General features: G+C 31.5%; 4 protein-coding genes across 4 annotated transcripts; 3 read left to right on the top strand and 1 right to left on the bottom strand.

Annotated features, from left to right (window-relative positions):
- Window positions 1-3,348: 3,348 nt before the first annotated feature.
- On the top strand, window positions 3,349-4,449 carry LOC101207788 (ethylene-responsive transcription factor ERF003). The gene is made up of 2 exons (XM_031884599.1): window positions 3,349-3,508; window positions 3,945-4,449. The coding sequence occupies exons 1-2, from the start codon at window positions 3,426-3,428 to the stop codon at window positions 4,402-4,404; spliced, it is 543 nt and encodes a 180-aa protein (XP_031740459.1). The 5' UTR covers window positions 3,349-3,425; the 3' UTR covers window positions 4,405-4,449.
- Window positions 4,450-10,821: 6,372 nt separating this feature from the next.
- Window positions 10,822-15,470, top strand: LOC101212751 (ATPase 9, plasma membrane-type). The gene is made up of 13 exons (XM_004152144.3): window positions 10,822-11,233; window positions 11,335-11,454; window positions 11,546-11,644; window positions 11,732-11,869; window positions 11,951-12,265; window positions 12,345-12,671; window positions 12,751-12,870; window positions 12,942-13,479; window positions 13,566-14,080; window positions 14,166-14,339; window positions 14,437-14,619; window positions 14,713-14,894; window positions 14,986-15,470. The coding sequence occupies exons 1-13, from the start codon at window positions 11,186-11,188 to the stop codon at window positions 15,080-15,082; spliced, it is 2,856 nt and encodes a 951-aa protein (XP_004152192.1). The 5' UTR covers window positions 10,822-11,185; the 3' UTR covers window positions 15,083-15,470.
- A 1,536-nt stretch (window positions 15,471-17,006) lies between these two features.
- On the bottom strand, window positions 17,007-19,668 carry LOC101212514. Its single transcript, XM_004152143.3, has 4 exons — window positions 19,227-19,668; window positions 18,895-19,144; window positions 17,733-17,847; window positions 17,007-17,263 (listed from the first exon to the last, which is right to left on the bottom strand). Exons 1-4 carry the CDS (start codon window positions 19,386-19,388, stop codon window positions 17,107-17,109), a joined length of 684 nt encoding a protein of 227 aa, XP_004152191.1. The 5' UTR covers window positions 19,389-19,668; the 3' UTR covers window positions 17,007-17,106.
- A 2,073-nt stretch (window positions 19,669-21,741) lies between these two features.
- On the top strand, window positions 21,742-23,344 carry LOC105435162 (extensin). The gene has a single exon (XM_011654681.2). It carries the CDS (start codon window positions 22,057-22,059, stop codon window positions 22,948-22,950), a length of 894 nt encoding a protein of 297 aa, XP_011652983.1. The 5' UTR covers window positions 21,742-22,056; the 3' UTR covers window positions 22,951-23,344.
- The last annotated feature ends 57 nt before the right edge of the window (window positions 23,345-23,401 follow it).

Consider the following 23,401-nt stretch of genomic DNA (forward strand, 5'->3'; position numbering starts at 1 on the left):
TACATAAGATTTGTCTTTTAAATCTTCTCGCCGCAATTTTTTATTTGAAAAAACATTAATTTAAACTATAAATTTTGGGGTTTGTATCAATTCAAAACATAAACTTTCGTTAGTGTATCAATTTAAACTTACAATTAAGACTTAGATCGATATAAGTTGAAAAGGTTTAAAGGTATAAATTATGGATATTTGTCCTTTTTTTTTTTATTAGAATGAGTTGGAATTGTGTTTTTGAGTTCTATTATCAAAGTAGAAAATGCTTAAGAATACCGAGAACGTTGGATCACATTTAGCATAAAGAAAGACATTTAAAAAAAAATCGGTAAATAAATATATAATTGTAATAATGAAAACATATCATTGTGATTAAATTCATAAATATATATATAGAAGTGTTGGATTTAGATACTTCTCATATAGGATTGGTTTTCCCTTTGACACTATTGGGGTTGAGGCATGGAAGCAACATATGCCCCATGCCAAATCCAAATTCTTTTGGGTTTTAGCCCATATCGACTTGATCCTCCCAATGCCCCCTTTGGAATTGTTCTACTTTAGTTTGTAATTTAATAATTAACTCAATTTCAAGATTAACTTTTTAAAGGTTTATGAGGTCCAATGCAGTTTGGCTAAACCAATATGGAGAGATCAGGGTGCTGCTAGTCACAATTCCTTACTACCTACGAACCTTATTTATCCTTACATGATCAGAATGGGTTGTAATTCTCAAATATAATCCGATTGTGAATTGTAGTTAATTTGGATAAAAGATTACCTAAATTTTAACTTAATGAGTTTTATTTGTTCTAATGTTATTTATCACAATCCATGTAGTTCATAGAAAATATTGATGTGTATTTAAACACACCTAGCCATCTTTTTCAATTTTCATCTCGCCAAAATGATCGATATTTTTTTTTTCGAAATATGTTTAAGTGGGAAGATGATGAGTGCATCTTGGATGTATCAAGAATATTTCTTTTATATGTATAACATTAGGTTTGGTTTTCCAAACTAAAATGAAATTTAGTGTTACTATAGTACAATTTCATATTTTATGGATTAATGACAATCAGCTTGAGATGTAATTGGATTGTTAAAATTATAAATTTTGCAAAACTTTCTACTGCTTTTACCTCTATTTCTGAGGGTCAAGCAGTACCTATGACAGGTAGGTAGTAAAAATGTCAAAAGTGAAAAAAATCGGTTGTAACAGTAATAATATTGACAATTGTAACGTTAACATTAATTTTCAAGGACAATCGAATTGAATACAATCAACTCATCAATCGGATTACGTTATTTCATTACAGATTTGGATGTAAACCCCATGTGTCAGTACAATTGCATAAGGCACAAGTAAACAACTGAAAATGTAATTAAATTAGAGAATTTTATTTTATTCTTGTTGATCTATTATGTTTCAGCCACCGGGGTAAATGTGACCTAATTGTTTTTCGTTAATTCCCTTTTAGTTTTTATTCTTATTCTTTCAATTATTACTATTCCTACTAGTTTAAACGAGTTTTTATCACTTGTTTTGAAAGACAATGAGAAAATTGTTTAAAATATTTATAATTATAGCAAAAATATAATTGTCTATCTTAGACTACTACTATACGTGTCTATTAGTTACATCATGTTAGATACAAATAGTATTCTATCGCATTATATTACAAATAAGCTGTGATATTTTTCTATATTTATAAATATTTTGATTAATTTCGCTATATTTGAAAATATTCTTGTTTTTAGTCCATTTATTTTATTAGATGATTAATATCTTTACTATTCAAATATAGATTATTTGTTCGATCACTTTGATTGATATGATTTATTTTTTTTGTGTGCAGAAAATAACTCCTAGGTTAAAGGATTTTGATTTGGGGTACCTTTAGTGATTTAAAAAATTTGATCATGTTATGCTAAATTACATATAATTATGCTTTTGCTATATATTTTCCAATATATAACAGTGACAGTAGGGTAACCCCATAATATCATGCATGCTTTGCTACACACGAAGGTAACATACACCAATATAAAGTCAAAATTGGAAGCTTAAAGAAAGCACATAATTGTGTTTGTGAGATAGAGATAGAGATTCAACATATAGCAAACAAGGCCAAAGCAGCTGTGCCGTTTGGAATTTATAATTTGATCAATTTCTCCTAATAAATAAGTATATATATAGAGAGAGAGATCGATGTATAAAAAACATTACAAATAAATTAAGTATACTACCTACACCCTCAAATTCCCATATTATCATCAATATATTCACTTTCTGCATAGTAGAAACTGATGATAAAAAAACTATATTTTTTATAAACACTTCTGCTATATTAACATTTCTTCAAGAGTCGTTATACCATAGCAGTCGATACTTAGCTTTGACAAAGAAAATTTAGGATAAATTGTGTTGTCATAGGTACTAAAAGTTAAAATCTAAATTGTTACACTTCTCAAAATATTGAGACTAAAATTATGTTAGGTTTTTAGTGGTGGAGAGATGGAGAGCATATAGGGGTTTTCTATATATATTCAACTAGATATTAAAATTTCCTTTTAATCTTAGTGGTTGAGAGATGGAAAGCATATAGATAAGTGCATCCTAATCATTACTCTAATTTAAAATATGTACGAAAGTCATGCACATACAAAATAATTGTCAAAAAATTTCATGTTTCACTTTAAAAAAAAATATATCTATACGTACTAAATTCATGTTTCACATAAAAAAAATATCTATAAGTACTAAATCTATTTGTAAGTACCATCAACATCATTTAGAATCCAATAGCAATAGTAGCCATAAAACATTGTTTATAAGCAAAATTTAGGAAGATAGTACATAATTCAAAAAGTAAAATAAAAAATATTCCAATACACATTTAATCACCAAAATAAACTAATAACAAAAGTAATCAACTTCCAAACAAATATAGCTTTTTTTTCTAAAATTTGTCCATGATTAGACACGTGCATTTCTCGTAAAGATGTGAGATGTTGATTAAAATACACTTAAATATTCTTTAAATAATTACAAATTTCGAGTTTCACTTATCTTTGTACACTCTCACTCAAGTACTCAATAGTGGTAAACTTTTCTTTATTTAAAAAACGTATAAAACTTTTCTTTATTTAAAAAACAAACTTTTCTTTATTTAAAAAACTTATAGTTCTTTTAGTAATTAAAGAAATATATGCATCAAGAAAGATGTAGACTGATCAGTTGCACTCAAATATATTAATCATATATAATTAAAAAAAAAAAAAAAGCAAAAGGCAAAAGGAAAGAATGGTAATTAAAATGATGATTTGGTAGGGGCATGCAGAGGGGGATGGAAAGGGCAAAGAGAAAAACATTGCTATATATTTGCACTATTATTCTCTGATTTGTGTGTATATTTAACTTTAGTAAAATGGGAAGACCTCAACAACGCTATAGAGGAGTCCGTCAAAGGCATTGGGGCTCTTGGGTCTCTGAGATTCGTCATCCTATACTGTATGCTGCATCTCTCTCTCCCTCTCTCTCACACATATTAAAATCACTTTCTCCATAATCACTTCATTTTGTGTCACAATTTCATATTCATCAGTTGGGTTATTCTTATGATATATATGTAGAAAATTTTGTTTTAGCTTCTCAACAGTTTGTGACTCGTTTTCTATATTTAAAGAACCACAGTTTTCTTTCTATGAAAAAATATACTTCTTTAATACTGTTATTTCTTTGATAATCGAAGAAGATGGTAGAGACAAGTGCAGATTTGGATGGACTAAGTATTGTTCTATGTATATATTAAATATTTGAATAGGTTGAAAAACATGATGAATGTAACGTAAGATAAGATGTATCCAAATAATATTTTTGAAATAAAACTGAATCTGTTTGAAACAAAATTAATGTTAAAATTATTATTGAATTGTAAACGAATCAGGAAGACAAGGATATGGCTGGGAACTTTCGAAACGGCCGAAGACGCCGCCAGAGCATATGACGAAGCAGCCACGATTATGTGTTGTACTCCCAACAATCTCTCTACCAATCACAGCGCATCACATCATCCCTCGTCGGCACCGCTCTCGTCCAAGCTTCTAACTCCGACATCGATCGAGAAGTTGCAAAGATGTCGAATGGCTTCCCTCCAAATGACCAAAGCCCAATTCGCCGTCCGGAAATCCGCCGACCCAACTCAAAGCCCGGCCACCAAACTCGACGGCGGTCACTGGCCAGAGAAAGCGGCCAGATGGGTCCCGAGCCGGGAGGTTGAGGAGGTGCGCCGGCTTGAAGATGAGCACGTGGAGCAAATGATTCAAGAGTTGCTTGATCTTGGGTCCTTTGAGTTTTGCCCTAATAATAATAATAATCATCATCATTTTGGTTCTACAAATAATTAGATTACATTATTTGTGAAATAAATTCGATGCTCTTTTTCTTTTTAATTCGAGTTCAATCACATTAACAAAATCAAATATTTAACCTCTTATTGGAAGGTGAAAATTGAACAATACTACTTTACTTAAAAGTATATTAAATTCTTTTATAGATAAATTACAATTAAACGTAGCACTTTAAAAGTTAAAATAATCACAAAAAAAATTCTTATACTAGTACTTTATTTTGATATTTATTTACTTAACACTACTTTTATAATATTCTTTCCATGCCATAGGCGTTACTTAAGTAATAATAGTTGATAGGAAATCACTATACAATATATCAAATATCACTCTACATAATGTGTTAACATTTAAGTAGAAAATTCTTAGTTCATACAATTTTTTAAGAAAGAACATCAATAAAAAAGAGTCAAAAGAAAGAATTGTTTTATTTGACAAGTACATGATCCGGCTACAACCTTGGATCATGTGAAGGGAAAAAAAGTAAAAGAAGGAAAACTATGAAAAGAAGTTTAAGAGAATAGAGAAAGAGGAGAATAAAACGAAAAAGGAAAAAGGAAAAAGAAAAAGAAAGAAAGACAAAATTAATAAAGTAGGAATGAGACTAATGAAGGCTTGATTTAGACTATACAATATATGTTTGTTTGTCTAGAAGAATATGACAAATAAACTTTCATATATATATATATATGTTAAATCCCTAACAAGCTAAGTTAATGAATCAAAAATAATACTTTATTTATAAACTATTTTGTCATTTTATAAATAAAATTGCAGCATTTCAACAATAGTATTTTTAAAATATTGAAAGAAAAAAAAAGTAGTAATTAAAGTCTTGATTATAAACAAATTATTCAATATATAAAATATTTATAGAGAAAAAGACGTTTTGATATTACATTACCTTTGTTTTCTAATGTTCAATTTTGTAAACTCAAGCATGCATGGTTCTTGAATTTTATTGTTATATACTTTCAAAAGTTTTTTTTTTCATTCAAGAAACTTTATTTATTTTTAATAAAAATACATAGTTGAGCTATACTAATTAAGGTCAATTATTGGGGAAAAAAATTCAAGAAATTGAAAAAAAACTTTAATAATGTGTTAACAAAATAGAATTTTATGAAGCACTTGATGGCAACCCACATAAAAAGGAAAAAAAAAAAGTGGAAATAATAGAGATAGGTAGAATGAGTATGTGGGTCAAAAGTGATGTTAAAAATGGAAAATATATATAAGATGAAAGTGATAAAATAAAAATAAATAAATAAGCCTGTCAAGTCCCTTATCAAGATGAGAAGAAAAAAAAAAAGCAAGTGAGAAAACAAAAATGAGAATGTTTTGAAAGTGAAATTATATTAATCATTGTGATTTTTAGCAAACCACATTCATATTTGAAAACCATTGCCCTTTAGTGTTAAGTTTAATTAAAAATATATTATAATATTTAAATTTAAAGTAAGTTTATTTTTAGACGAAAAAATGTGACTTATAAAAAAAAATTACATATTTGATGTAATGCTTATTGCACATATATTTTGATGCTAAGTCAAAGAATACAAGAAAGTAAAAGTTAGAGAATTTGAACGTTGATATTCTAATTACTTGATCATTATGAAGTTGATTTAGGTTATATTATGCCCTAGGCTTTCGAGCTTTCTTCGAATAATTAGATAGCCAACTAAACGAGGAGCGTTCAGAAATTAATTTTTCCTTTTCTTTATTCTCTTTCCCTCCTCGTAATAAACTAAATCTTTTTCTTTAAAATAAAAACAATAATAAAAAGAAATATTCTATGAAAAAAATCTTGGTAATAATTTTTAAAATATTTATTACAAGTTAAAGAGCAACACAAATACTCAAAAATAAATAAATAAGAATAGTAAAGTCGTTATCGAATCCGATCTTTAATTATTACTACATATAACTCCAAAGTTAATATCTAGATTAAATGGTTGATCATTTAAATTAAATAATAATTAATTAAGTAAAATAAATTAATAAGCTTATGCATGTATAATGGAATAATCCATCAATATGATTAGCATACAAATTCCAACAAATTAAGACCCACTTTATTATATATATATATTCTTGCTTAATGATTGTCTCCCCATTTTTATATTTATGTAATAATATATGCTTTTTCTTTCATAAATAAATTTTCTCCCTCCCTTAGGAAGCTCATAAAAGTAATGATGCTATGTACATGTAGTGAAATTGATTGTGTCCCCCATTACAAATTTTATACTCCAATCCTTTTCCTCTTCTTCAAATCATGATTAATTTTTTAAGTTATTACTATTAATTTACAAAAAAAAAAAAAAAAAAATTATATTCAAATTTTTCGTTAAAAGATTCTTGAGACTATCAAACATGACCAAAATTTATTAAACATAAAACGTCAATATGATAAAATTAATTAATAGCAATTCATAGTTTAACAAAACTAATGGGTACGTACAAATTACTTTTACATCTAATTGATCTTCACCCTATTTCATTCATTAAAAAGATCACTGTATCATGTTATGATATTATATAATATAAATTGAAGGTAAAAGAAAATGAAAAAGAGAATGACAAACAATACATGCTCGAATCCAACTATTAATATATATATATATATATATATATATATATATATAAATGGGTTTTGGTTCAATCATGAGTTTGAAATTTGTGTTCATGTGAATCATATAGAATAGATAGTGATAACTCATCATTTTGATCCTCTTTGCCTTTCTTAAATTTCCATCTCCTATTTACTTTCTTTCCACACTCTATATTGTATTAATGATGATAGGACTAAATTATTCTAGAAGAACTTAAAAGTTCACTATCCTATCAATATCAATGTCTAATTTGATAAAAATAACATGATTTTTCTTTTTCTCTTTATGTTTAATTATATATGTGACATTATGCATTTTTAAATTTGAATCAACTTTATTCTTAAGTTCATATTAAGTTAATTTAAGAGAATTTGTTTTTTTATCTCTTTTCTATGCCTATTTAACTCTTTTAACATAAAGGCATAAAATCTCATATCTGGCTTGAGTCTCTTGAGTTTTGAAAAATGGTACTTTTTCTAACATTACACTAAAGTTTAAGTTAATTTATAATATATTAATACTATAATTAGATAAATAACTGTGACTTCCTCACAATTGTATTACCATCAAGAATTTTCTAATTACAAGTAAATAACCCTCAAACTTTTATAATTCTCTATAAAACAAAATTGTATAATTCTAAAATTTCTCATTGTCATTAATTGCTTTAAGAATTAATACCGATCCATAAACTTCAATAATGATGTAAGGTTTTTTGAAAAAATCTATTATTTGTAATTGTAAAAAATAATTATAGTTATTATTTTAAAACAAAATTAATGAGTTGCATACAATATTGTTTTTTATCTTATAAAATATTGAATGTGAAAAAAAAATAGTTCTATATAAATTCAATATAACGTCATTAGGTGTTAGATGATCAACAATTTTACTTTTAGTAAAGATCGAAAAAAATAATTTTGAAAGTGATTGATCAATTTTTTTAGATTCATTGAAATAATATAGATTCTCTTTTATCTAACTTATTGAAATAGTACAACCAAGTTGAATTCTAAAAGAAACAATTAATTAGTCATTGGGTAGAAATCAATCTTATCAAGCTTTCAAATTAAAGGTGTAATAATTCCTTATCATCCCATTGATAGGTTCATACACTAAACTAAACAATTTCTAAATCCAAGAACTAAATTTTCGTATCCTACGCTCACCATTTCTTTGCATTTTTAAATAACTATATTTGCATGCAATCTCTTTTAATTTAATCCTTAAATTTGAAACAATGATCCTTAAATATATTTCTTCTTCCAAATGAAAATTGGAGAATTTTTTATAGGGAGCAAATTTGCCAAATTATTTATATTAATAGTAAAAGAATATATAGGTAACATAAGAGATCAACTTTCATTTTTATTTTAAATATACTGTGAATATGCCCTCAATTTTTCATGACTTGATCGTGGATATATTCATATCCTTACTTGCTTCTCATCAACTTTTTCTTCTTCATCGATCTGCTTCTACCATCATCAATTTCTCATCGGCTTCATGTGTTGTTAACCGAAGGACATGTGCCTTTATTATGCAGTTCCTCCCTTTAATTAGTTCTTTTATGCAAAATGAACTTATGATAATGATCTGATCTCTTACCTTAGTTTCTTTATGTTTACTTGTAGCATGCAACTCGAGAATGAGATTGAAGTTTTTGATCAACAAAGAGCTAGATGGAATTGAAGCGCATTAAAGAAGATTGAGACAGTGTTTAAGTGGTTCAGCTTAAAGTTACGTGTCCACTATGCAAGATCAGAGAGGTTTTTCTTTATAAAGAGAGTTTTGAAAACAGAAGATTACAACATGAGGAAGATTGATAAATCATTCCAAAGTATTTATATTAAATCTCAATTAGTTGAAGATCCTAACTTGTAAAACGAATTGAGCTAAAACTACCTCAAGAGAAGAATCAAATAACATTCAAGAATGACACCATGCATGGAGTAACTTTACCCGTTATTTGTTCATCATAAAATTACCTCAAGAGAAGGATCAAATATGTGTGATCATTCAAGTATTTTGCTCGTCTTCCTGTTCATTCTTTCATTATTCTTGAAGAATACCTAGCTTAACTCAACACTTGGATAACCAACTCACAGCATCAATATAATTAAGAAGTGTTCCAAATTTGGAATATTGGTAGACTCAAGCAAGAACAAGGCAATCAAAAATTGGTTCTGATCAACCTACAACCGCAAAAGAACTACAAAGCTTCTTTCCTCTTGCACTTTTTATAGGAAGTTCGTTAAAGATAACAATTTTATGGACCAATTCCTAACCCAAAAAGTTTCTCTTTTGAAAGATAGATTGTCTCACACACATGTTCTTACTCTACCAAATTTCTCTCAACTTTGAATGAGCTAGGTCAAATATGTGACTAACTTTGCTATCACTAATGAGAAAAGTATCACAGGTTTGTTTAGCTAGAGGACAAGTGACACGTGCATTATTATATTTGATATTTTTTTACAGAACCAGAATAAATGGCAGGAACTAACTTTACCACTCTATCTAATGGATGACCCAATCTCCTATATGCCACCTTTACTACATGCAATAAAGGTATTCTTCGTAAATGATAAAGTTCATCCTTTTGTTCACTGGTGCCAATCAGAATCCTAGAATTGTGACATTTATATTAAATTGCATTGTAAAACCAGGTACAAATAGAACACGTTCCAACGTGAAACTGTAACATAACAGACCCTTCCGTTGTAAAGAATGCTTTATATATTCTCATATGGCAAGCTTACAGCAAGACTTGATTGAATTTTGTATGTATGATCCAAAGCATTCAAATTATCAATCACACGACCAGATGCGATCCTGTATAAAAAATCAATTTCATGAGATTTTTTTTCTCCTTTTTCATCCCCATCAATCTGAAAAATCCCACTAGCCGCAACAATGTGGGATACCACGACAACTAAAATTATAGACAATTGTTGTGTTGAATCATACCACAACAAATATTTTCGGATGAGAATGATTCCAAGCACTCAAATGAGAACCTAAGTGAGTCTGACCAAGGCAAAATGTCAGCAGCCTCAGATAATCAGTATGGCTGATTGAAGTTCACAAATCAACAATCCATGCAATAAACTTGCAAAGTCTTTTTCAATTGAAAAAATCAATTTACTCAATCTCACACAAATTAACACTTGGACGTTTAACCCAAATAGCACTTCAATCAAATTGTTGAAGATACACTCTGTTCTTTGAAAATTAAGAATCGAGAAAATTTTGTAATTTAACTTCGAAAATTTAACTTTTTTAGATTGTGTTAATGCATATTTTAAATGTTTTCCAAATTATCAATTACATATCCATGATTTCAAAATTTTCATAAATCAATTTTAATATTCATCAAAGATTTTAAACAAAAATTAAATCATTTTAAATTATGGATACTAATTAACATAATTTAGACTACATCTCATGTCAACTATAGTTTTGTTTATTAACTCTATTTACCCTATGATGATATACTATTAATACATTAATTGATATTTTAAAAAGTGATATATTTCATATTTGATACGTTAATTAATATAGTGAATATAGTTTTTTTTAATCTTTAAATGTAGTAATATATCATAAGTTACATGCAATGAAAATCATATCTTATTTCAAAATAAAACAAATTGAGTAATATATACTTTGAATTAATTATATATTTTGTAGAATTAATAATAAAATTAGATAATTTTGTTTTTGAAAATACAAAAAAAAAAAAAAAAAGGAGGAGGGGCATAAACGTAAAACAGTTATCATCCCTTCCAATAGCAACAGATGGCGCAAGAATGAAGGGGAAGGAAAACAGAAAGTTGCAGTAATGGCGGTACTACACTCCCTTCCGACGACCGAGCTTATAGGAAAACCATAACTCTCGCTCCTTCGTTCATTCCCATCACATAACTTCACTATAAAACCATCATTCTTCTCTTCACTACAACATAACAAGAAAAACCAAAAAAATATTTTACCATTTTTCCCCTCGCCGAACCCGATTTTGAAGGAACCTGAAGGCGCTTCACTCATTACAATTGAAAATTGAAAAATATATATATATATACTGTTTTCTCGAAATACCCATTTACTTTTTTTTCTTTTTTTTTTAATATTTATATTTATCCATCTATACATTTCTCAGAATGACGGATATCAGTTTGCAAGAGATCAAGAATGAGAACATTGATCTTGTAAGTTGATGATTCTCATTTTCTTTACGGGTTTTTTTTTTTTTTTTCTGTTTTCGATTCTTGTGGTTTTTGAAAATTTTCAGTTGTTGAATGATTTATAGGAGCGTATTCCCGTTGAGGAAGTGTTTGAACAGCTGAAATGCTCCCGAGAGGGTTTGTCCTCAGAGGAGGGGCGTCAGAGGCTCCAACTCTTTGGCCCAAATAAGCTTGAAGAGAAAAAAGTGAGTTCAAAATTAATGAAACCAAACACAAAATTTCTTCACCTTTATGGGTTTTTTGTTCTAACGTTTCGAACTTTTTCACAAATTGCAGGAAAGTAAATTTCTTAAGTTTTTGGGCTTTATGTGGAATCCACTTTCATGGGTTATGGAAGCTGCAGCTATTATGGCAATAGTTCTTGCCAATGGAGGGGTAACGTTTATCTCTCTGTCTCTGTTTCTGTTTTCCTCTGTTTTTCAAATGAGATTCTAATGTGATCATTTGAATTATGGAATATAGGGACAACCACCGGACTGGCAAGATTTCGTGGGGATTACTGCATTGCTTATTATCAATTCAACAATTAGTTTTATAGAGGAAAACAATGCAGGCAATGCTGCAGCCGCACTTATGGCAGGACTTGCACCAAAAACCAAGGTAAGTTCATGATTCAAGAAAAAGAAGGTGATTGTTGGTTGGTCTTTTAGTAGTTTTACTGATTTGTTTATTTGATGGAAGGTTCTTCGTGATGGAAGATGGTGTGAAGAAGAGGCTGCAATCTTAGTACCAGGCGATGTTATCAGCGTTAAGTTGGGAGATATTATTCCAGCTGATGCTCGTTTGTTGGAAGGTGATCCTCTGAAGATTGATCAGTCAGCACTTACTGGTGAGTCTTTGCCGGTTACTAGGAGCTCTGGTGATGAAGTGTTTTCTGGTTCCACTGTCAAGCAAGGTGAAATCGAGGCTGTTGTAATTGCCACTGGTGTTCATACCTTTTTTGGGAAGGCTGCTCATTTGGTTGATAGCACAAATCAAGTGGGACACTTCCAAAAGGTAATGATGCCAACTTTCACATTCTCTTTTAGAGTTACGATGATAATGTTGAAACTGATGATAACTACTGAATTCTCAGGTTTTGACTGCCATTGGAAACTTCTGTATTTGCTCGATCGCCATGGGGATGGTGATAGAGATCGTAGTGATGTATCCAATTCAACATCGTAGATATAGAGATGGGATTAACAATCTTTTGGTGCTTCTCATTGGAGGGATTCCAATTGCCATGCCAACAGTGTTGTCAGTTACAATGGCTATTGGTTCTCATAGGCTATCCCAACAAGGTGCTATTACGAAGAGAATGACCGCCATTGAAGAGATGGCTGGGATGGACGTACTTTGCAGTGATAAGACAGGAACACTAACTCTCAACAAGCTGACCGTTGATAAATCCATGATTGAGGTCAGTACATTACACACATTAATAAAAGATATTATGGAAGTAGTGAATGAAAATAATACTCATGGAATTGTATATTCAGGTGTTTGTAAGAGATGTAGACAAAGATAATTTGGTTTTGCTTGGAGCTAGAGCTTCCAGGGTTGAGAATCAAGATGCTATTGATGCTTGCATTGTTGGGATGCTTGGTGATCCTAAGGAGGTATTCTTTTAACTCTATTTCAAATATTTCCTTAACAAACATTATCTGATTACTCTATGGTTACCTTACAGGCCAGGGAAGGCATTAAAGAAGTCCATTTCTTGCCCTTCAACCCAGTTGACAAGCGTACAGCTATTACATTTATTGACAATGATGGCAGCTGGCATCGAGTTAGCAAAGGAGCACCAGAGCAGATTATCGAACTTTGCGACCTCCGAGAAGATATCAAGAAGAAGGCTCATTCAATCATCGACAAATTCGCAGATCGTGGTCTTCGTTCACTCGCTGTTTGCCGACAAACTGTTCCAGAGAAAACCAAAGAGAGTGCTGGAGGACCATGGCAATTTGTTGGTCTGTTGCCTCTCTTTGATCCCCCAAGGCATGACAGTGCAGAGACAATTAGAAGGGCACTCAATCTCGGTGTCAACGTTAAGATGATCACTGGGGATCAATTGGCCATTGGAAAAGAAACAGGGCGTAGACTTGGAATGGGCACGAACATGTACCCATCTTCCTCACTTCTTGGACAAAGCAAGGATGAGTCAATTGCTTCTTTGCCTGTTGATGAGCTTATTGAGAAAGCTGACGGATTTGCAGGAGTCTTCCCTGGTGAGTTTTAACTTTCTTAATAGCACAATTCTGTTTGTGCCTTTGCTTTTACACTAAATGGATGATGTTGTTGATGTTAAATACAGAACACAAATATGAAATTGTGAGGAGGCTTCAAGAGAGGAAGCATATTTGTGGAATGACAGGAGATGGTGTGAATGATGCTCCAGCTTTGAAGAAAGCAGACATAGGAATTGCAGTTGCTGATGCAACTGATGCTGCAAGAGGCGCTTCTGATATAGTCTTGACAGAGCCAGGATTGAGCGTAATCATAAGCGCTGTTTTAACAAGCAGAGCCATTTTCCAAAGAATGAAAAACTACACCATTTATGCAGTCTCAATCACCATCCGTATTGTACTTGGCTTTATGCTAATTGCACTCATTTGGAAATTTGACTTCTCCCCTTTCATGGTTTTGATCATAGCCATTCTCAATGATGGTACCATCATGACCATCTCTAAAGATAGAGTAAAACCCTCTCCTCTTCCTGATTCATGGAAGCTCCGTGAGATCTTTGCAACTGGCGTTGTCTTGGGATCATACTTAGCGGTTATGACCGTTGTTTTCTTCTGGATAGCTAACGCTACTGATTTCTTTTCGGTACTAAAAGACTACATTTACGATTGCTTTTAGCTACAAAATACAATTGTTTGTGCTTCTGTATTCATAGATTTCTGTTGTTCAGGACAAATTTGGTGTACATTCTATTAGAGGAAATGATGGTGAGCTCACAGCAGCTGTATATCTTCAAGTCAGTACAGTAAGTCAAGCGCTCATCTTTGTGACAAGATCTCGAAGCTGGTCATTTGTCGAACGCCCTGGTCTGCTCTTAGTGTTCGCTTTCTTCGTAGCACAACTGGTAACAACACTCACAATAAACATATACAAATAGATAAAATCATATAAGCAACCCCATTATACATCTTAAAACTAAATAATAATTCAATTCTGTTTAGGTGGCTACCTTGATCGCTGTGTACGCCAACTGGGGATTCGCTGAAATGAAAGGAATTGGGTGGGGATGGGCAGGAGTTATCTGGATTTACAGCGTAATCTTCTACATTCCTCTGGACGTTCTCAAGTTTGCCACTAGATATGCTTTGAGTGGAAAGGCTTGGAATAACATGATCCAAAATAGGGTACAGCACATAATTTGAAAACAAACATGGATAATCTTTTACTTGTTCCTGCTGGCCTATTATCTCACATTCTCATTCCTGCTGCCATTTCAGACTGCTTTCACATCAAAGAAGGATTATGGCATTGGAGAGAGGGAGGCTCAATGGGCTGCAGCGCAACGTACCCTCCATGGCCTACAGCCTCCTGAAACATCCGAACTCTTCAATGACAAAACCAACTACAGGGAGCTGTCCGAAATCGCGGAGCAAGCCAAGAAGCGCGCTGAAGTCGCTAGGTAAATCTCAACAACCAAAAACTCTAGTGTGTTTGATCTTCTGTAATGACATTTTCGTTGAGGTTGTAATTGGTTGTGATGTATTTTGAAGGTTGAGGGAGCTTCATACATTGAAAGGACATGTGGAATCGGTGGTGAAACTAAAGGGATTGGATATTGAAACTATACAACAACACTACACTGTTTGAAGATGACAATGAATGGTAAAGAGAAATTTCAGGCGGCGGAAAAGGTGGCCGCCGGCGACAGCAACAAGACATAGAAATCATAAAAGGAACAGCAACAACAACAACAACAACAAAAAATGAGATTTTTTTTGCCTCTTTTTAAAATTATTTGATTCATTGGTTCAATTAATTATACATTAGGCTGTGTCTTGTGGTTTGAATTTTGTAGTAGGAAAGTTAGAGTGATGGCAATAAGTCGTCAGCACGTGTGATTGTGAACTTCCAATCCTATGTTGGTGTCAACCCCACCCGTTTCACCGGATAGGGTCTTCTTATTATTCCATTTTTTTCTCTCTTTTTATTATTATGAAATAAATAACAATAAACAAAAAAATTAGTATTTTTCTCTTTTTTCTCTTTTATTTATTTTGATTCCCACATTCATTATCTTAATACTTAAATAATGTTTTTTACTTCTAGTAGATGGATGAATCAATTAAACAAATCCTAAACAAAATAATAATTTTTTTAAAAAATATTTGCATTAAGTTTAATTGAACTTTGAACAAATTTAAAATTTTATGAAAATTAGTGGCCAGTATTTGTTTTCAATTTCTAATTTATTCTTTTTTTTCTTTCAATTATTTTATCATACTTTTATCAAATAATTTGGATTAAACAAAATTAATTGAAATTTCAATTAATATTATAAAATTTTAAATAAAAAGTATTATATGTCTTTAGTTTTCAATATAATCGCCTTTTTAAAATTGTTTTAGACCGCTCTTAACTCTAAGGAAGTCGACGTTATCGACTTATGACTATGATTAGCATCATTGAAATAAAAATCATTAATTAATAAGTATTTGTTACTTAAAACATATAAAATTAGAAAGCTACTAAATCTCTTTCTGTAATTTGATTCACATGATTCTTATGATGACATTTAAAATTAAAGTACCACAATACCGTCATCATCTTTTGAATCTAAAAAATTTTCCATTTTATATATATATATATTTAAAAAAATTTCAAATTTTCTCGACGGTATTTACCCAAATTAAGTTTTAATATAACAAAATATCACGGTATATCATTTTAGTACATTAAATTTAATATTATTTAAATTATTTTTTTTAGAAAAAAAAGTAACAATTTAGTAAATTGTATTTCAATTATTTCAATTATAATGGATCATCCAACCTAACATAGGACTTTGTTTATGGGGTTTATAAAGATACAAGAATATGGAATTCTAGCTGTTGTCAAATACAGTATTTTTCTTCCTTTTTTTCAAAAAGAAAAGAAAATAGATATCATTTCCATGGACCTTTACAAAAGTTTCAATAATATATACACTTCCAACTTTGTACTTTATCTATATAAAAAAAAATACTTTGAATGTAAGTTTTGGAGGAACACTATTTTGTTTCAATATTTGTTAAAGAAATAATAATGATTACTTCATCGTTTATATATAAATGAAAGCTGTTACCATCTCTCTCACCAATATAGTGATGTATTTGTTTGAAGTTTTCATGGGTTAAAAATCATTAATTTTAAAAGAAATTACACAGATATCTTCCATTCTTTAATTTGTCTCATTCTATTAAAATATATCATAATAAATAGAAACATATATATGTTCTTTTTAATACAACACACTCAACTACCAACATAAATTCTTGTTTAAAAAATTTAAGTTCTAAGATACTTTCATCCTTCTCTTTCGGCCTATTACTTGTGAACCAGTTTTTATACACGAATGATTAAAGTTTGTGGGTATTATGGATACAAAAGAAAGATTTTTATCCAAAACTAACAACAATGCAACTTTTTAACGCTATTATTAACTTGGTGCTTCTAAAAAAAAATTGAAGTCCAAGAATATTTTGAAGTAAAGTAGGGAGTTTAGGAGTATTTTGTCTTTCTATTTACGTAGATGTGGAGAAAAAGCTTTGTATTGAATGAAAAGAGTTTAGGCTGAAAGATGATTTTACTCATTATCCATTTCTCAATTCAAGTTTCTTTACAATTCCTAATTATTATCTTTTAAAACGATATCCCAAATGGTTTAAGTACCATAATGCTCCTTCTGCTGCATGCTCTGCTGCCACTTTCTTTCTTGTTTGAAGGTTTCCATAGCATTCCACAACTGCTTCACAATCTCCCTTCATTTCAATTCTAACCTTGAATCTATACCTGAATCAAAATCAAAGTTTTGCATCAATTGTTAAAATCCCATCAAATATCCTTGTTCTCCATAAATGAAGCTAGTTACTAATTTCATTCTTTGCTCGGGTGTGTTTTTCCTTTCGATTCAATCTATATATTCTTGCTCATGTTTGCACAGTACAGAATGCTATATGGACATGTCAAATCCAAACATAGCTAACAAGAAACCTTCATCAGCTGACTCCATGGTGGCATCTAATTGTACGTACCCGTTTCGAATATAAAAAGAAGAAACAGAGTTGTACACAACTTACAAAACAAATTTTCTTCAAAAAGTAGTTGTTAGAAGAGGGGATAATCTACAAGACCAAAAGGCATAATAAGGAATACATCTTTAGCCAAGTATCGTTGAAAGTTTGGCCCTGACAGGTTACTTGAGCAAAGAGTTTTTGTAAGTTTATAACTTATGCTGATGAGAGTTATATATTGAGCTTACTTTTTTGCATGGCTTGGACCTTCTTCTTCACAGCATTCAAATAGAGGAGGCTGCCAGTGATTTGCAGTGCATATCTCAAATAGAAGGGACTTTGCCGCTCTCTTTTCTGGAGTACCTAAAGTGAAAAAGGGTGAAGGCAAACCATTAGAGCAAACTTTGAGTAGTCCAAATCAAAATTTCTGAAGCGCCATGGCAACGCTTATGGGAATCAGAGAGGCAATAAGTAGTCTTCCTCATCCAAATAAAACGAAGATAAAGTAAGCCATCAAAGTGAAAAAGCTCATGTGCTTGCAAAATTATATTCCATCTTTCTAATTAAGGGGAAAGAAGGTATAAACATGTTTGAGTAACTGATTTATGACTCAACCCACTAGTCTTTAGAGAGCTCAACTCCAAAGAACAACTCTCAAGAGCAGAGCATCATAAGTTGTTCTTTGGAGAAAGAGAGTAATAAATTATAAGTCATTTGATAACCATAAGTTTATAAGTACTAATAACACACATAAGTTTCTATTTTTGTAATTCACTTTCTATTAATATTTCAAATAAAACAAGTCAGAGTTTTGAAAACTAAACAAATAGTTTTCAAAAACGTTTTCATTTTAGAATTTGATGAGTGTTTCTCTGACTAACAAAAAATTATAACTGAAAAATTGAAAGGAAACAAACATAAATTCAGAAACAACTCTCAAGAAACCACTAGGGATTGTGATCGAATGATTTATGAAGTCTAATGCATGTTATCATTCATACACAACTTCATTCATTATTGAAAACAAGTCATCCTGAGAAAAATTGAAAGAAAAACAAGAGAGAAAAAATTGGAAGAAACTAAGCTGTTCAAACATGATCCAGAAAATGGTTTTGATCCAGAGTTCTGTTTTGGAAAATTTTTAGAGACCAAATGCCGGCATTTTCTTTCTTTCTTTTTTAGACTGCACCTTGAAATTAATTGGGAAGTGATTAGGGGTAAACAGGAGATAAATAAAATGTTCATGATGAAATGCATGTGAGTTCAGTTGAACAATCAATTGCTAGAAGAAAATCATAAAATCACGAAGAAAACAACAATCACCGAAAATGATAACACATAACAAGAATCATCTATCTCGAATTCCAAACAACAATCAAAGAAGTTGAGGAACTAGGTTTAAACAGGCACCTTCTTTGGTCGAGTCATGTCTGCAACAACTACACCTCGAAGCTAAATCCTTGCAAGTATCTTTCTTTCGAACGAAAGAATCCGCCGACGGAGCCACCGGAAACGTCTTCGTATTCAGAGCTCGAGCGGAATCAGAATACGCTAGTTTCATCGGCAAGCCAGCGTAATCATTCGACCTTATTTCCGGCCGGTGATCAGACGGCATAAACTGAGGAACGCGCCTAATATACCTAGATTTCTCAAATTTAGCCTGAAACAAGTCATGGAAATCAAAAGGGTTTCAAATTCCAAAGAAGATCGAATACAATCGCAGGAAATCAACAGAGCTTTACCGGAATCGAGGAGTGACTCCCAGATACATTGCGCGGGTTATTAATTGGAGGAAGATTTTTGAGATTGATATTCAATCTTGGAGGAGGACAAGAAGGATTGTTCTCCATCTGAATTCCCCGATTCTTCCGCTCTGGTCCGACGATGTCTGAGTAGTGTCTCATCAATCAATTTCAGAGCAAGAAAGAAGAGAAAGATTTCAAACTATTGTAATACAATCCAAGAAATGGGATAGTTTGTGCAGAGTCAGACTTCTCCGTGATAATAAATTCTTGTTTTGTTCTTTGTTGTTGTTCTTCTTCTTGTTCTTGTTTATGTGTATTTGTGGTTTAGAGTAAAAGTGATTCCATTGTTAAGGTTCCATGGGGATTGGTAAAGAACTGAATAACACTCTCATTACACATTCATCCATAGACAAATCAATCAACATTGAATTGCTCTCATTACAATTTCCTTTACAAAAAAGGGTAATTATATATAGTTTAGGTGCTACATCCTTCTCACCACTCACATCATATATTATAACTATGCATTTTATTATAATTCAAAATACTTTAGAAAAATTACATTTTCCAATATCCATGAATTGATTAAGTAATCGAAAGGTAGGGAGCTATATATATAATTACCAATAAGGTGATAGTTAGTTTATAAAGAAGATATCTAAATTAATGTCCAATAAATAACAAAACCAATGAGTTGTCTTTTACTTGGTTTGGTTTATTATCAATTTGTTTCTCGATTTTCAAGACCTAAGTATTGTTGATTATTATTTACTCAACTCAAATGTGACAATAACCCATATGAAGTATCTTTCCTAGTAGCCCTCTATTGTTCCCAATTTGCAAGAATGCACTTCTCTGATTTCCCAATTCTATCTCTTTGAAATAAAACTCTACCGTCTAGGCAAAGTCGTTGTGGAGCTCAATGTGGTCGTCGAGATGGACGATTCAAACAAGCTTCGCCTTGGTGCCATTGCTGCAGAGGCAGGTTGAGAAGGTCGCAGTAGCCACTGAGGATTTTGAAGGTCAGGTTATTGTTTGGAGAAGATGTTTTTGAAGTAAATTGTTGTCCATTTTTAGGGGTCACATATCTTTGAAAATTACTCCTTTTTTTTTACCATTTTTGTTGTGATATACAAATACACTATTCTCATTGTGCTTTGAGAAACTATTTGGAAAAGATATGCTATAGTGATCTTCATCTTGGTCAAGATTATATTTCACATTTTTGTGTAAATTGAGAAAAAAAATGAAAGTCCTACTTCAATAGATTCTCTAAGAAAAAGTCATGGTTGTAAAAGATGGGAACTATTAAAATTATTTCTAAAATTTCTCCCATCCATTTTAACCAAAATCTAAAAACATAATTTATCCTTATCCTAAAGAAAAGTCTTAATAAAACTCAAATTTAAACTTCAAAATTAATCTTTGTCAAAACTAATTAAATAATAATGATGATTGAATATTTTTAAAAAACTTTTAGTGAGAAACAAATAATAGAGATTAGATTTAAGATTGGTTGAAAATATAAAAAAAAAAAACAAAATTTGCTTTTAACATTATCAATTAGAGTGAATATTTCTAGTGAAGAACCAAACATGTTTATTAACATTATCAATAAGACTTATCCCAGAAATAGCAAAGAGAATTTTGTAGAAACTTCAAATCAGTGGATCAATTTGAAAATTTGATTATAAAATAAGATCAAAATAAATTGAGATAACTACAATATAGTTTATCGAGAGATCTAAATCAACTAAAATTTTATATTTTAGTATACTAATTTAAATTTCTTCAACAATTTTGCATTTAAAACAATTTGGGTGTTGATTTTTCAAAAAAAAAAAAATCATTTTTTTGCCCTAAACAATATCAATTTTGATATAAACTTTTAATCTTGTTTATTTAAACCTCAAACTTAATCATTGGGAATGTTAAAATATTTTAGAATTAATTGATTTTTAATACTGAGACCATACTACGTAAACATCAACAGATATATAACATCGTGAAATATTGTTAACAAATACGAATTTATTTCACATATAAACAACACAAGTCAAACATATTCACAAATATAGCCATGTATGTGTATATATATATCGTTCTTTTTCCATTTTGCTGCTCAAAAGTTCTTTCCTTTGACAGGAAGATGGCACTTCGATCAAGACAGCCCTTAAAGATGAGTAGTTGAGTACCTTCAAAATATATTTTATTCCCATAACATTAAGTTAACATCCTTACCCTTCAAAAAGGAAAGGAAAATAAAAAAGAACTATTTTTCATTTTTTTTCTTACTTTGAATATCTTCATATCTGATTATTTACTCAATGTTAAATACATGCAGAGTAAACTTCTCTTCCTTTTTCAACTATACAAAATCTCAAAGTCCAAGTCATCATAAATGATAGAGAAGACCTTTATTCTTTCTTTCTAAATTGCAAGTTTTTCAACTACTAAGAGAGAGAAGGGAGAAGCTTTCTATGCAACTTTCAACTACTCTGAGAGAGACAGAGAGAGGTATTTATAGACTACTTACATAAATTGGCATTGAAAGTCACAAATTAGAAGGCAGCAACTCCTGGCTTCCCACTCCTCTCTCAACATTGAGTGTTGTGTATATTAATTCACACTGGTGCAGCATTCAAATCCTTCCACCTATCTAACTTCTACTCTTAAAAACTCAAGAAAGTCAAGCATAAATGTTTATAGAATTCAGCATCATCATTGCAAACTTCAAGGCAATGTCAAACAAATCTTGTACCATGCTCTTCTATATACATAACCAAAATGCATACAGGATTATGATGAAAGAAAAATCAGAAGTGAAATGAAGCTTACAACAGTAATCGCATCAGTTTTAGCTCTGCTGTTGATCTCCCAAGTACTTGTAGAAGCAGGTACTGAACATAAGCAAAATCATCAACATGTAAGAAAAGGATGGAAGGATGAAGAAAAGAGAACTAGAAGCAGAAGCAATGGAAGAAAAAGAAGAAGATCTGATTGTGATCCATTTTACCAATACTTATTTGGAACCTGTGGCCAGTGGCCTTTTCCAATCTCCCCTTCAGATAACCCATTTTGGGCACCCTCAAGACCTCCTCTGCCTCCTTTAGTTTTTTCTCCTCCTCCAGTTTATCAGCCAGCTCCCTTAGTTCCTTCTCCCCCTCCCCTTCTTGCATCGCCACCACCGCCCTTGACTTCACCTCAAAATCCATCTCCCCCAACACCCCTGGTTCCTTCACCGCCACCACCACTGCAATCTACTCCGACTCCTTCAGAAATGGTTCCACCTCCTTTGGTGCCTTCACCACCACCATTATCATTTACTCCAACACCTTCAACTTGGTTTCCACCACCTCTAGTTTCTTCACCACCACCACTATTATCTACTCCGACACCTTTAGTAACGTTCTCACCGCCTATGCCACAATTTTTACTACCTCCACCAGTGCCTGATCTGCCACCTCCTATTGAATTCACACCAGATCAACCACCGTTCATCCCTATATTTCCTCCACCACTAGTATCAATCCCAACTGACCCACCGCCTTTCACAATTCCACAGCCTCCCAGAACCTTTTTTCCGCCTCCCCTGGTTCCTGAAGTTCCAGATATTCCACAGGATCCATTGCCCTTTGTGTCTGCACCACCAGCACCGGATACTGGTTTTAATGAGCCATTGATGCCGCTGCCACCTGAACCACACTTCACGGCTCCATGATTCCATTGCCAAGGAACTGAATCGTTCGTTTTGAAATGCAGCAACTAGTGGCCAAGCCGTTAACCATGTTGACCATAAGAGTTTTTTACTATTTTCAGTGTTCTGTCCTGTTTGACTTTGAGCGTTTGTACCCTGGATGATTACATTAAAGATGCCAGTCTATAAAGCATAAAACTTCTACAATCTTCAACTTTCCAAACTAGAAAAAAGTTAGCCTTGCTCTAATAAAAAACTTCAATATTTCTATATTCTTAGATGGTGTAGGCTAATGGGGACTTGGGGAGTGGTAGGAAGTTTGATAGAAGAGTCGTGATTAAACTTATCTTTTCTAGCAATAATCACAGATTGCTTCATATTGTCTATGTTGAATATGGAAAGTCTTCTCCTTTCCCCATCTCTTTGGAATGTTATTTCCAGCAATTATTTACCTTCTGTCTTTGTAATATTCTTG

The sequence above is a fragment of the Cucumis sativus genome, chromosome 4 (genome assembly GCF_000004075.3).
Source record: "Cucumis sativus cultivar 9930 chromosome 4, Cucumber_9930_V3, whole genome shotgun sequence".
NCBI classification, from domain to species: domain Eukaryota; kingdom Viridiplantae; phylum Streptophyta; class Magnoliopsida; order Cucurbitales; family Cucurbitaceae; genus Cucumis; species Cucumis sativus.

Excerpts from the sequence above, each read along its gene's own strand:
- LOC101207788 (XM_031884599.1), top strand. The coding sequence starts at position 3,426 with ATGGGAAGACCTCAACAACGCTATAGAGGAGTCCGTCAAAGGCATTGG. Across the intron at positions 3,509-3,944 it reads GAGATTCGTCATCCTATACT|GAAGACAAGGATATGGCTGG; the intron begins GTATGCTGCATC and ends TAAACGAATCAG.
- LOC101212751 (XM_004152144.3), top strand. The coding sequence starts at position 11,186 with ATGACGGATATCAGTTTGCAAGAGATCAAGAATGAGAACATTGATCTT. Across the intron at positions 11,645-11,731 it reads TAGTTCTTGCCAATGGAGGG|GGACAACCACCGGACTGGCA; the intron begins GTAACGTTTATC and ends TATGGAATATAG. Across the intron at positions 14,620-14,712 it reads ATAACATGATCCAAAATAGG|ACTGCTTTCACATCAAAGAA; the intron begins GTACAGCACATA and ends CTGCCATTTCAG.
- LOC101212514 (XM_004152143.3), bottom strand. The coding sequence starts at position 19,388 with ATGAGACACTACTCAGACATCGTCGGACCAGAGCGGAAGAATCGGGGA. Across the intron at positions 17,848-18,894 it reads ACATGACTCGACCAAAGAAG|GTACTCCAGAAAAGAGAGCG; the intron begins GTGCCTGTTTAA and ends TTTTCACTTTAG. Across the intron at positions 17,264-17,732 it reads GGTCCAAGCCATGCAAAAAA|GTATAGATTCAAGGTTAGAA; the intron begins GTAAGCTCAATA and ends ATTTTGATTCAG.
- LOC105435162 (XM_011654681.2), top strand. The coding sequence starts at position 22,057 with ATGAAGCTTACAACAGTAATCGCATCAGTTTTAGCTCTGCTGTTGATC.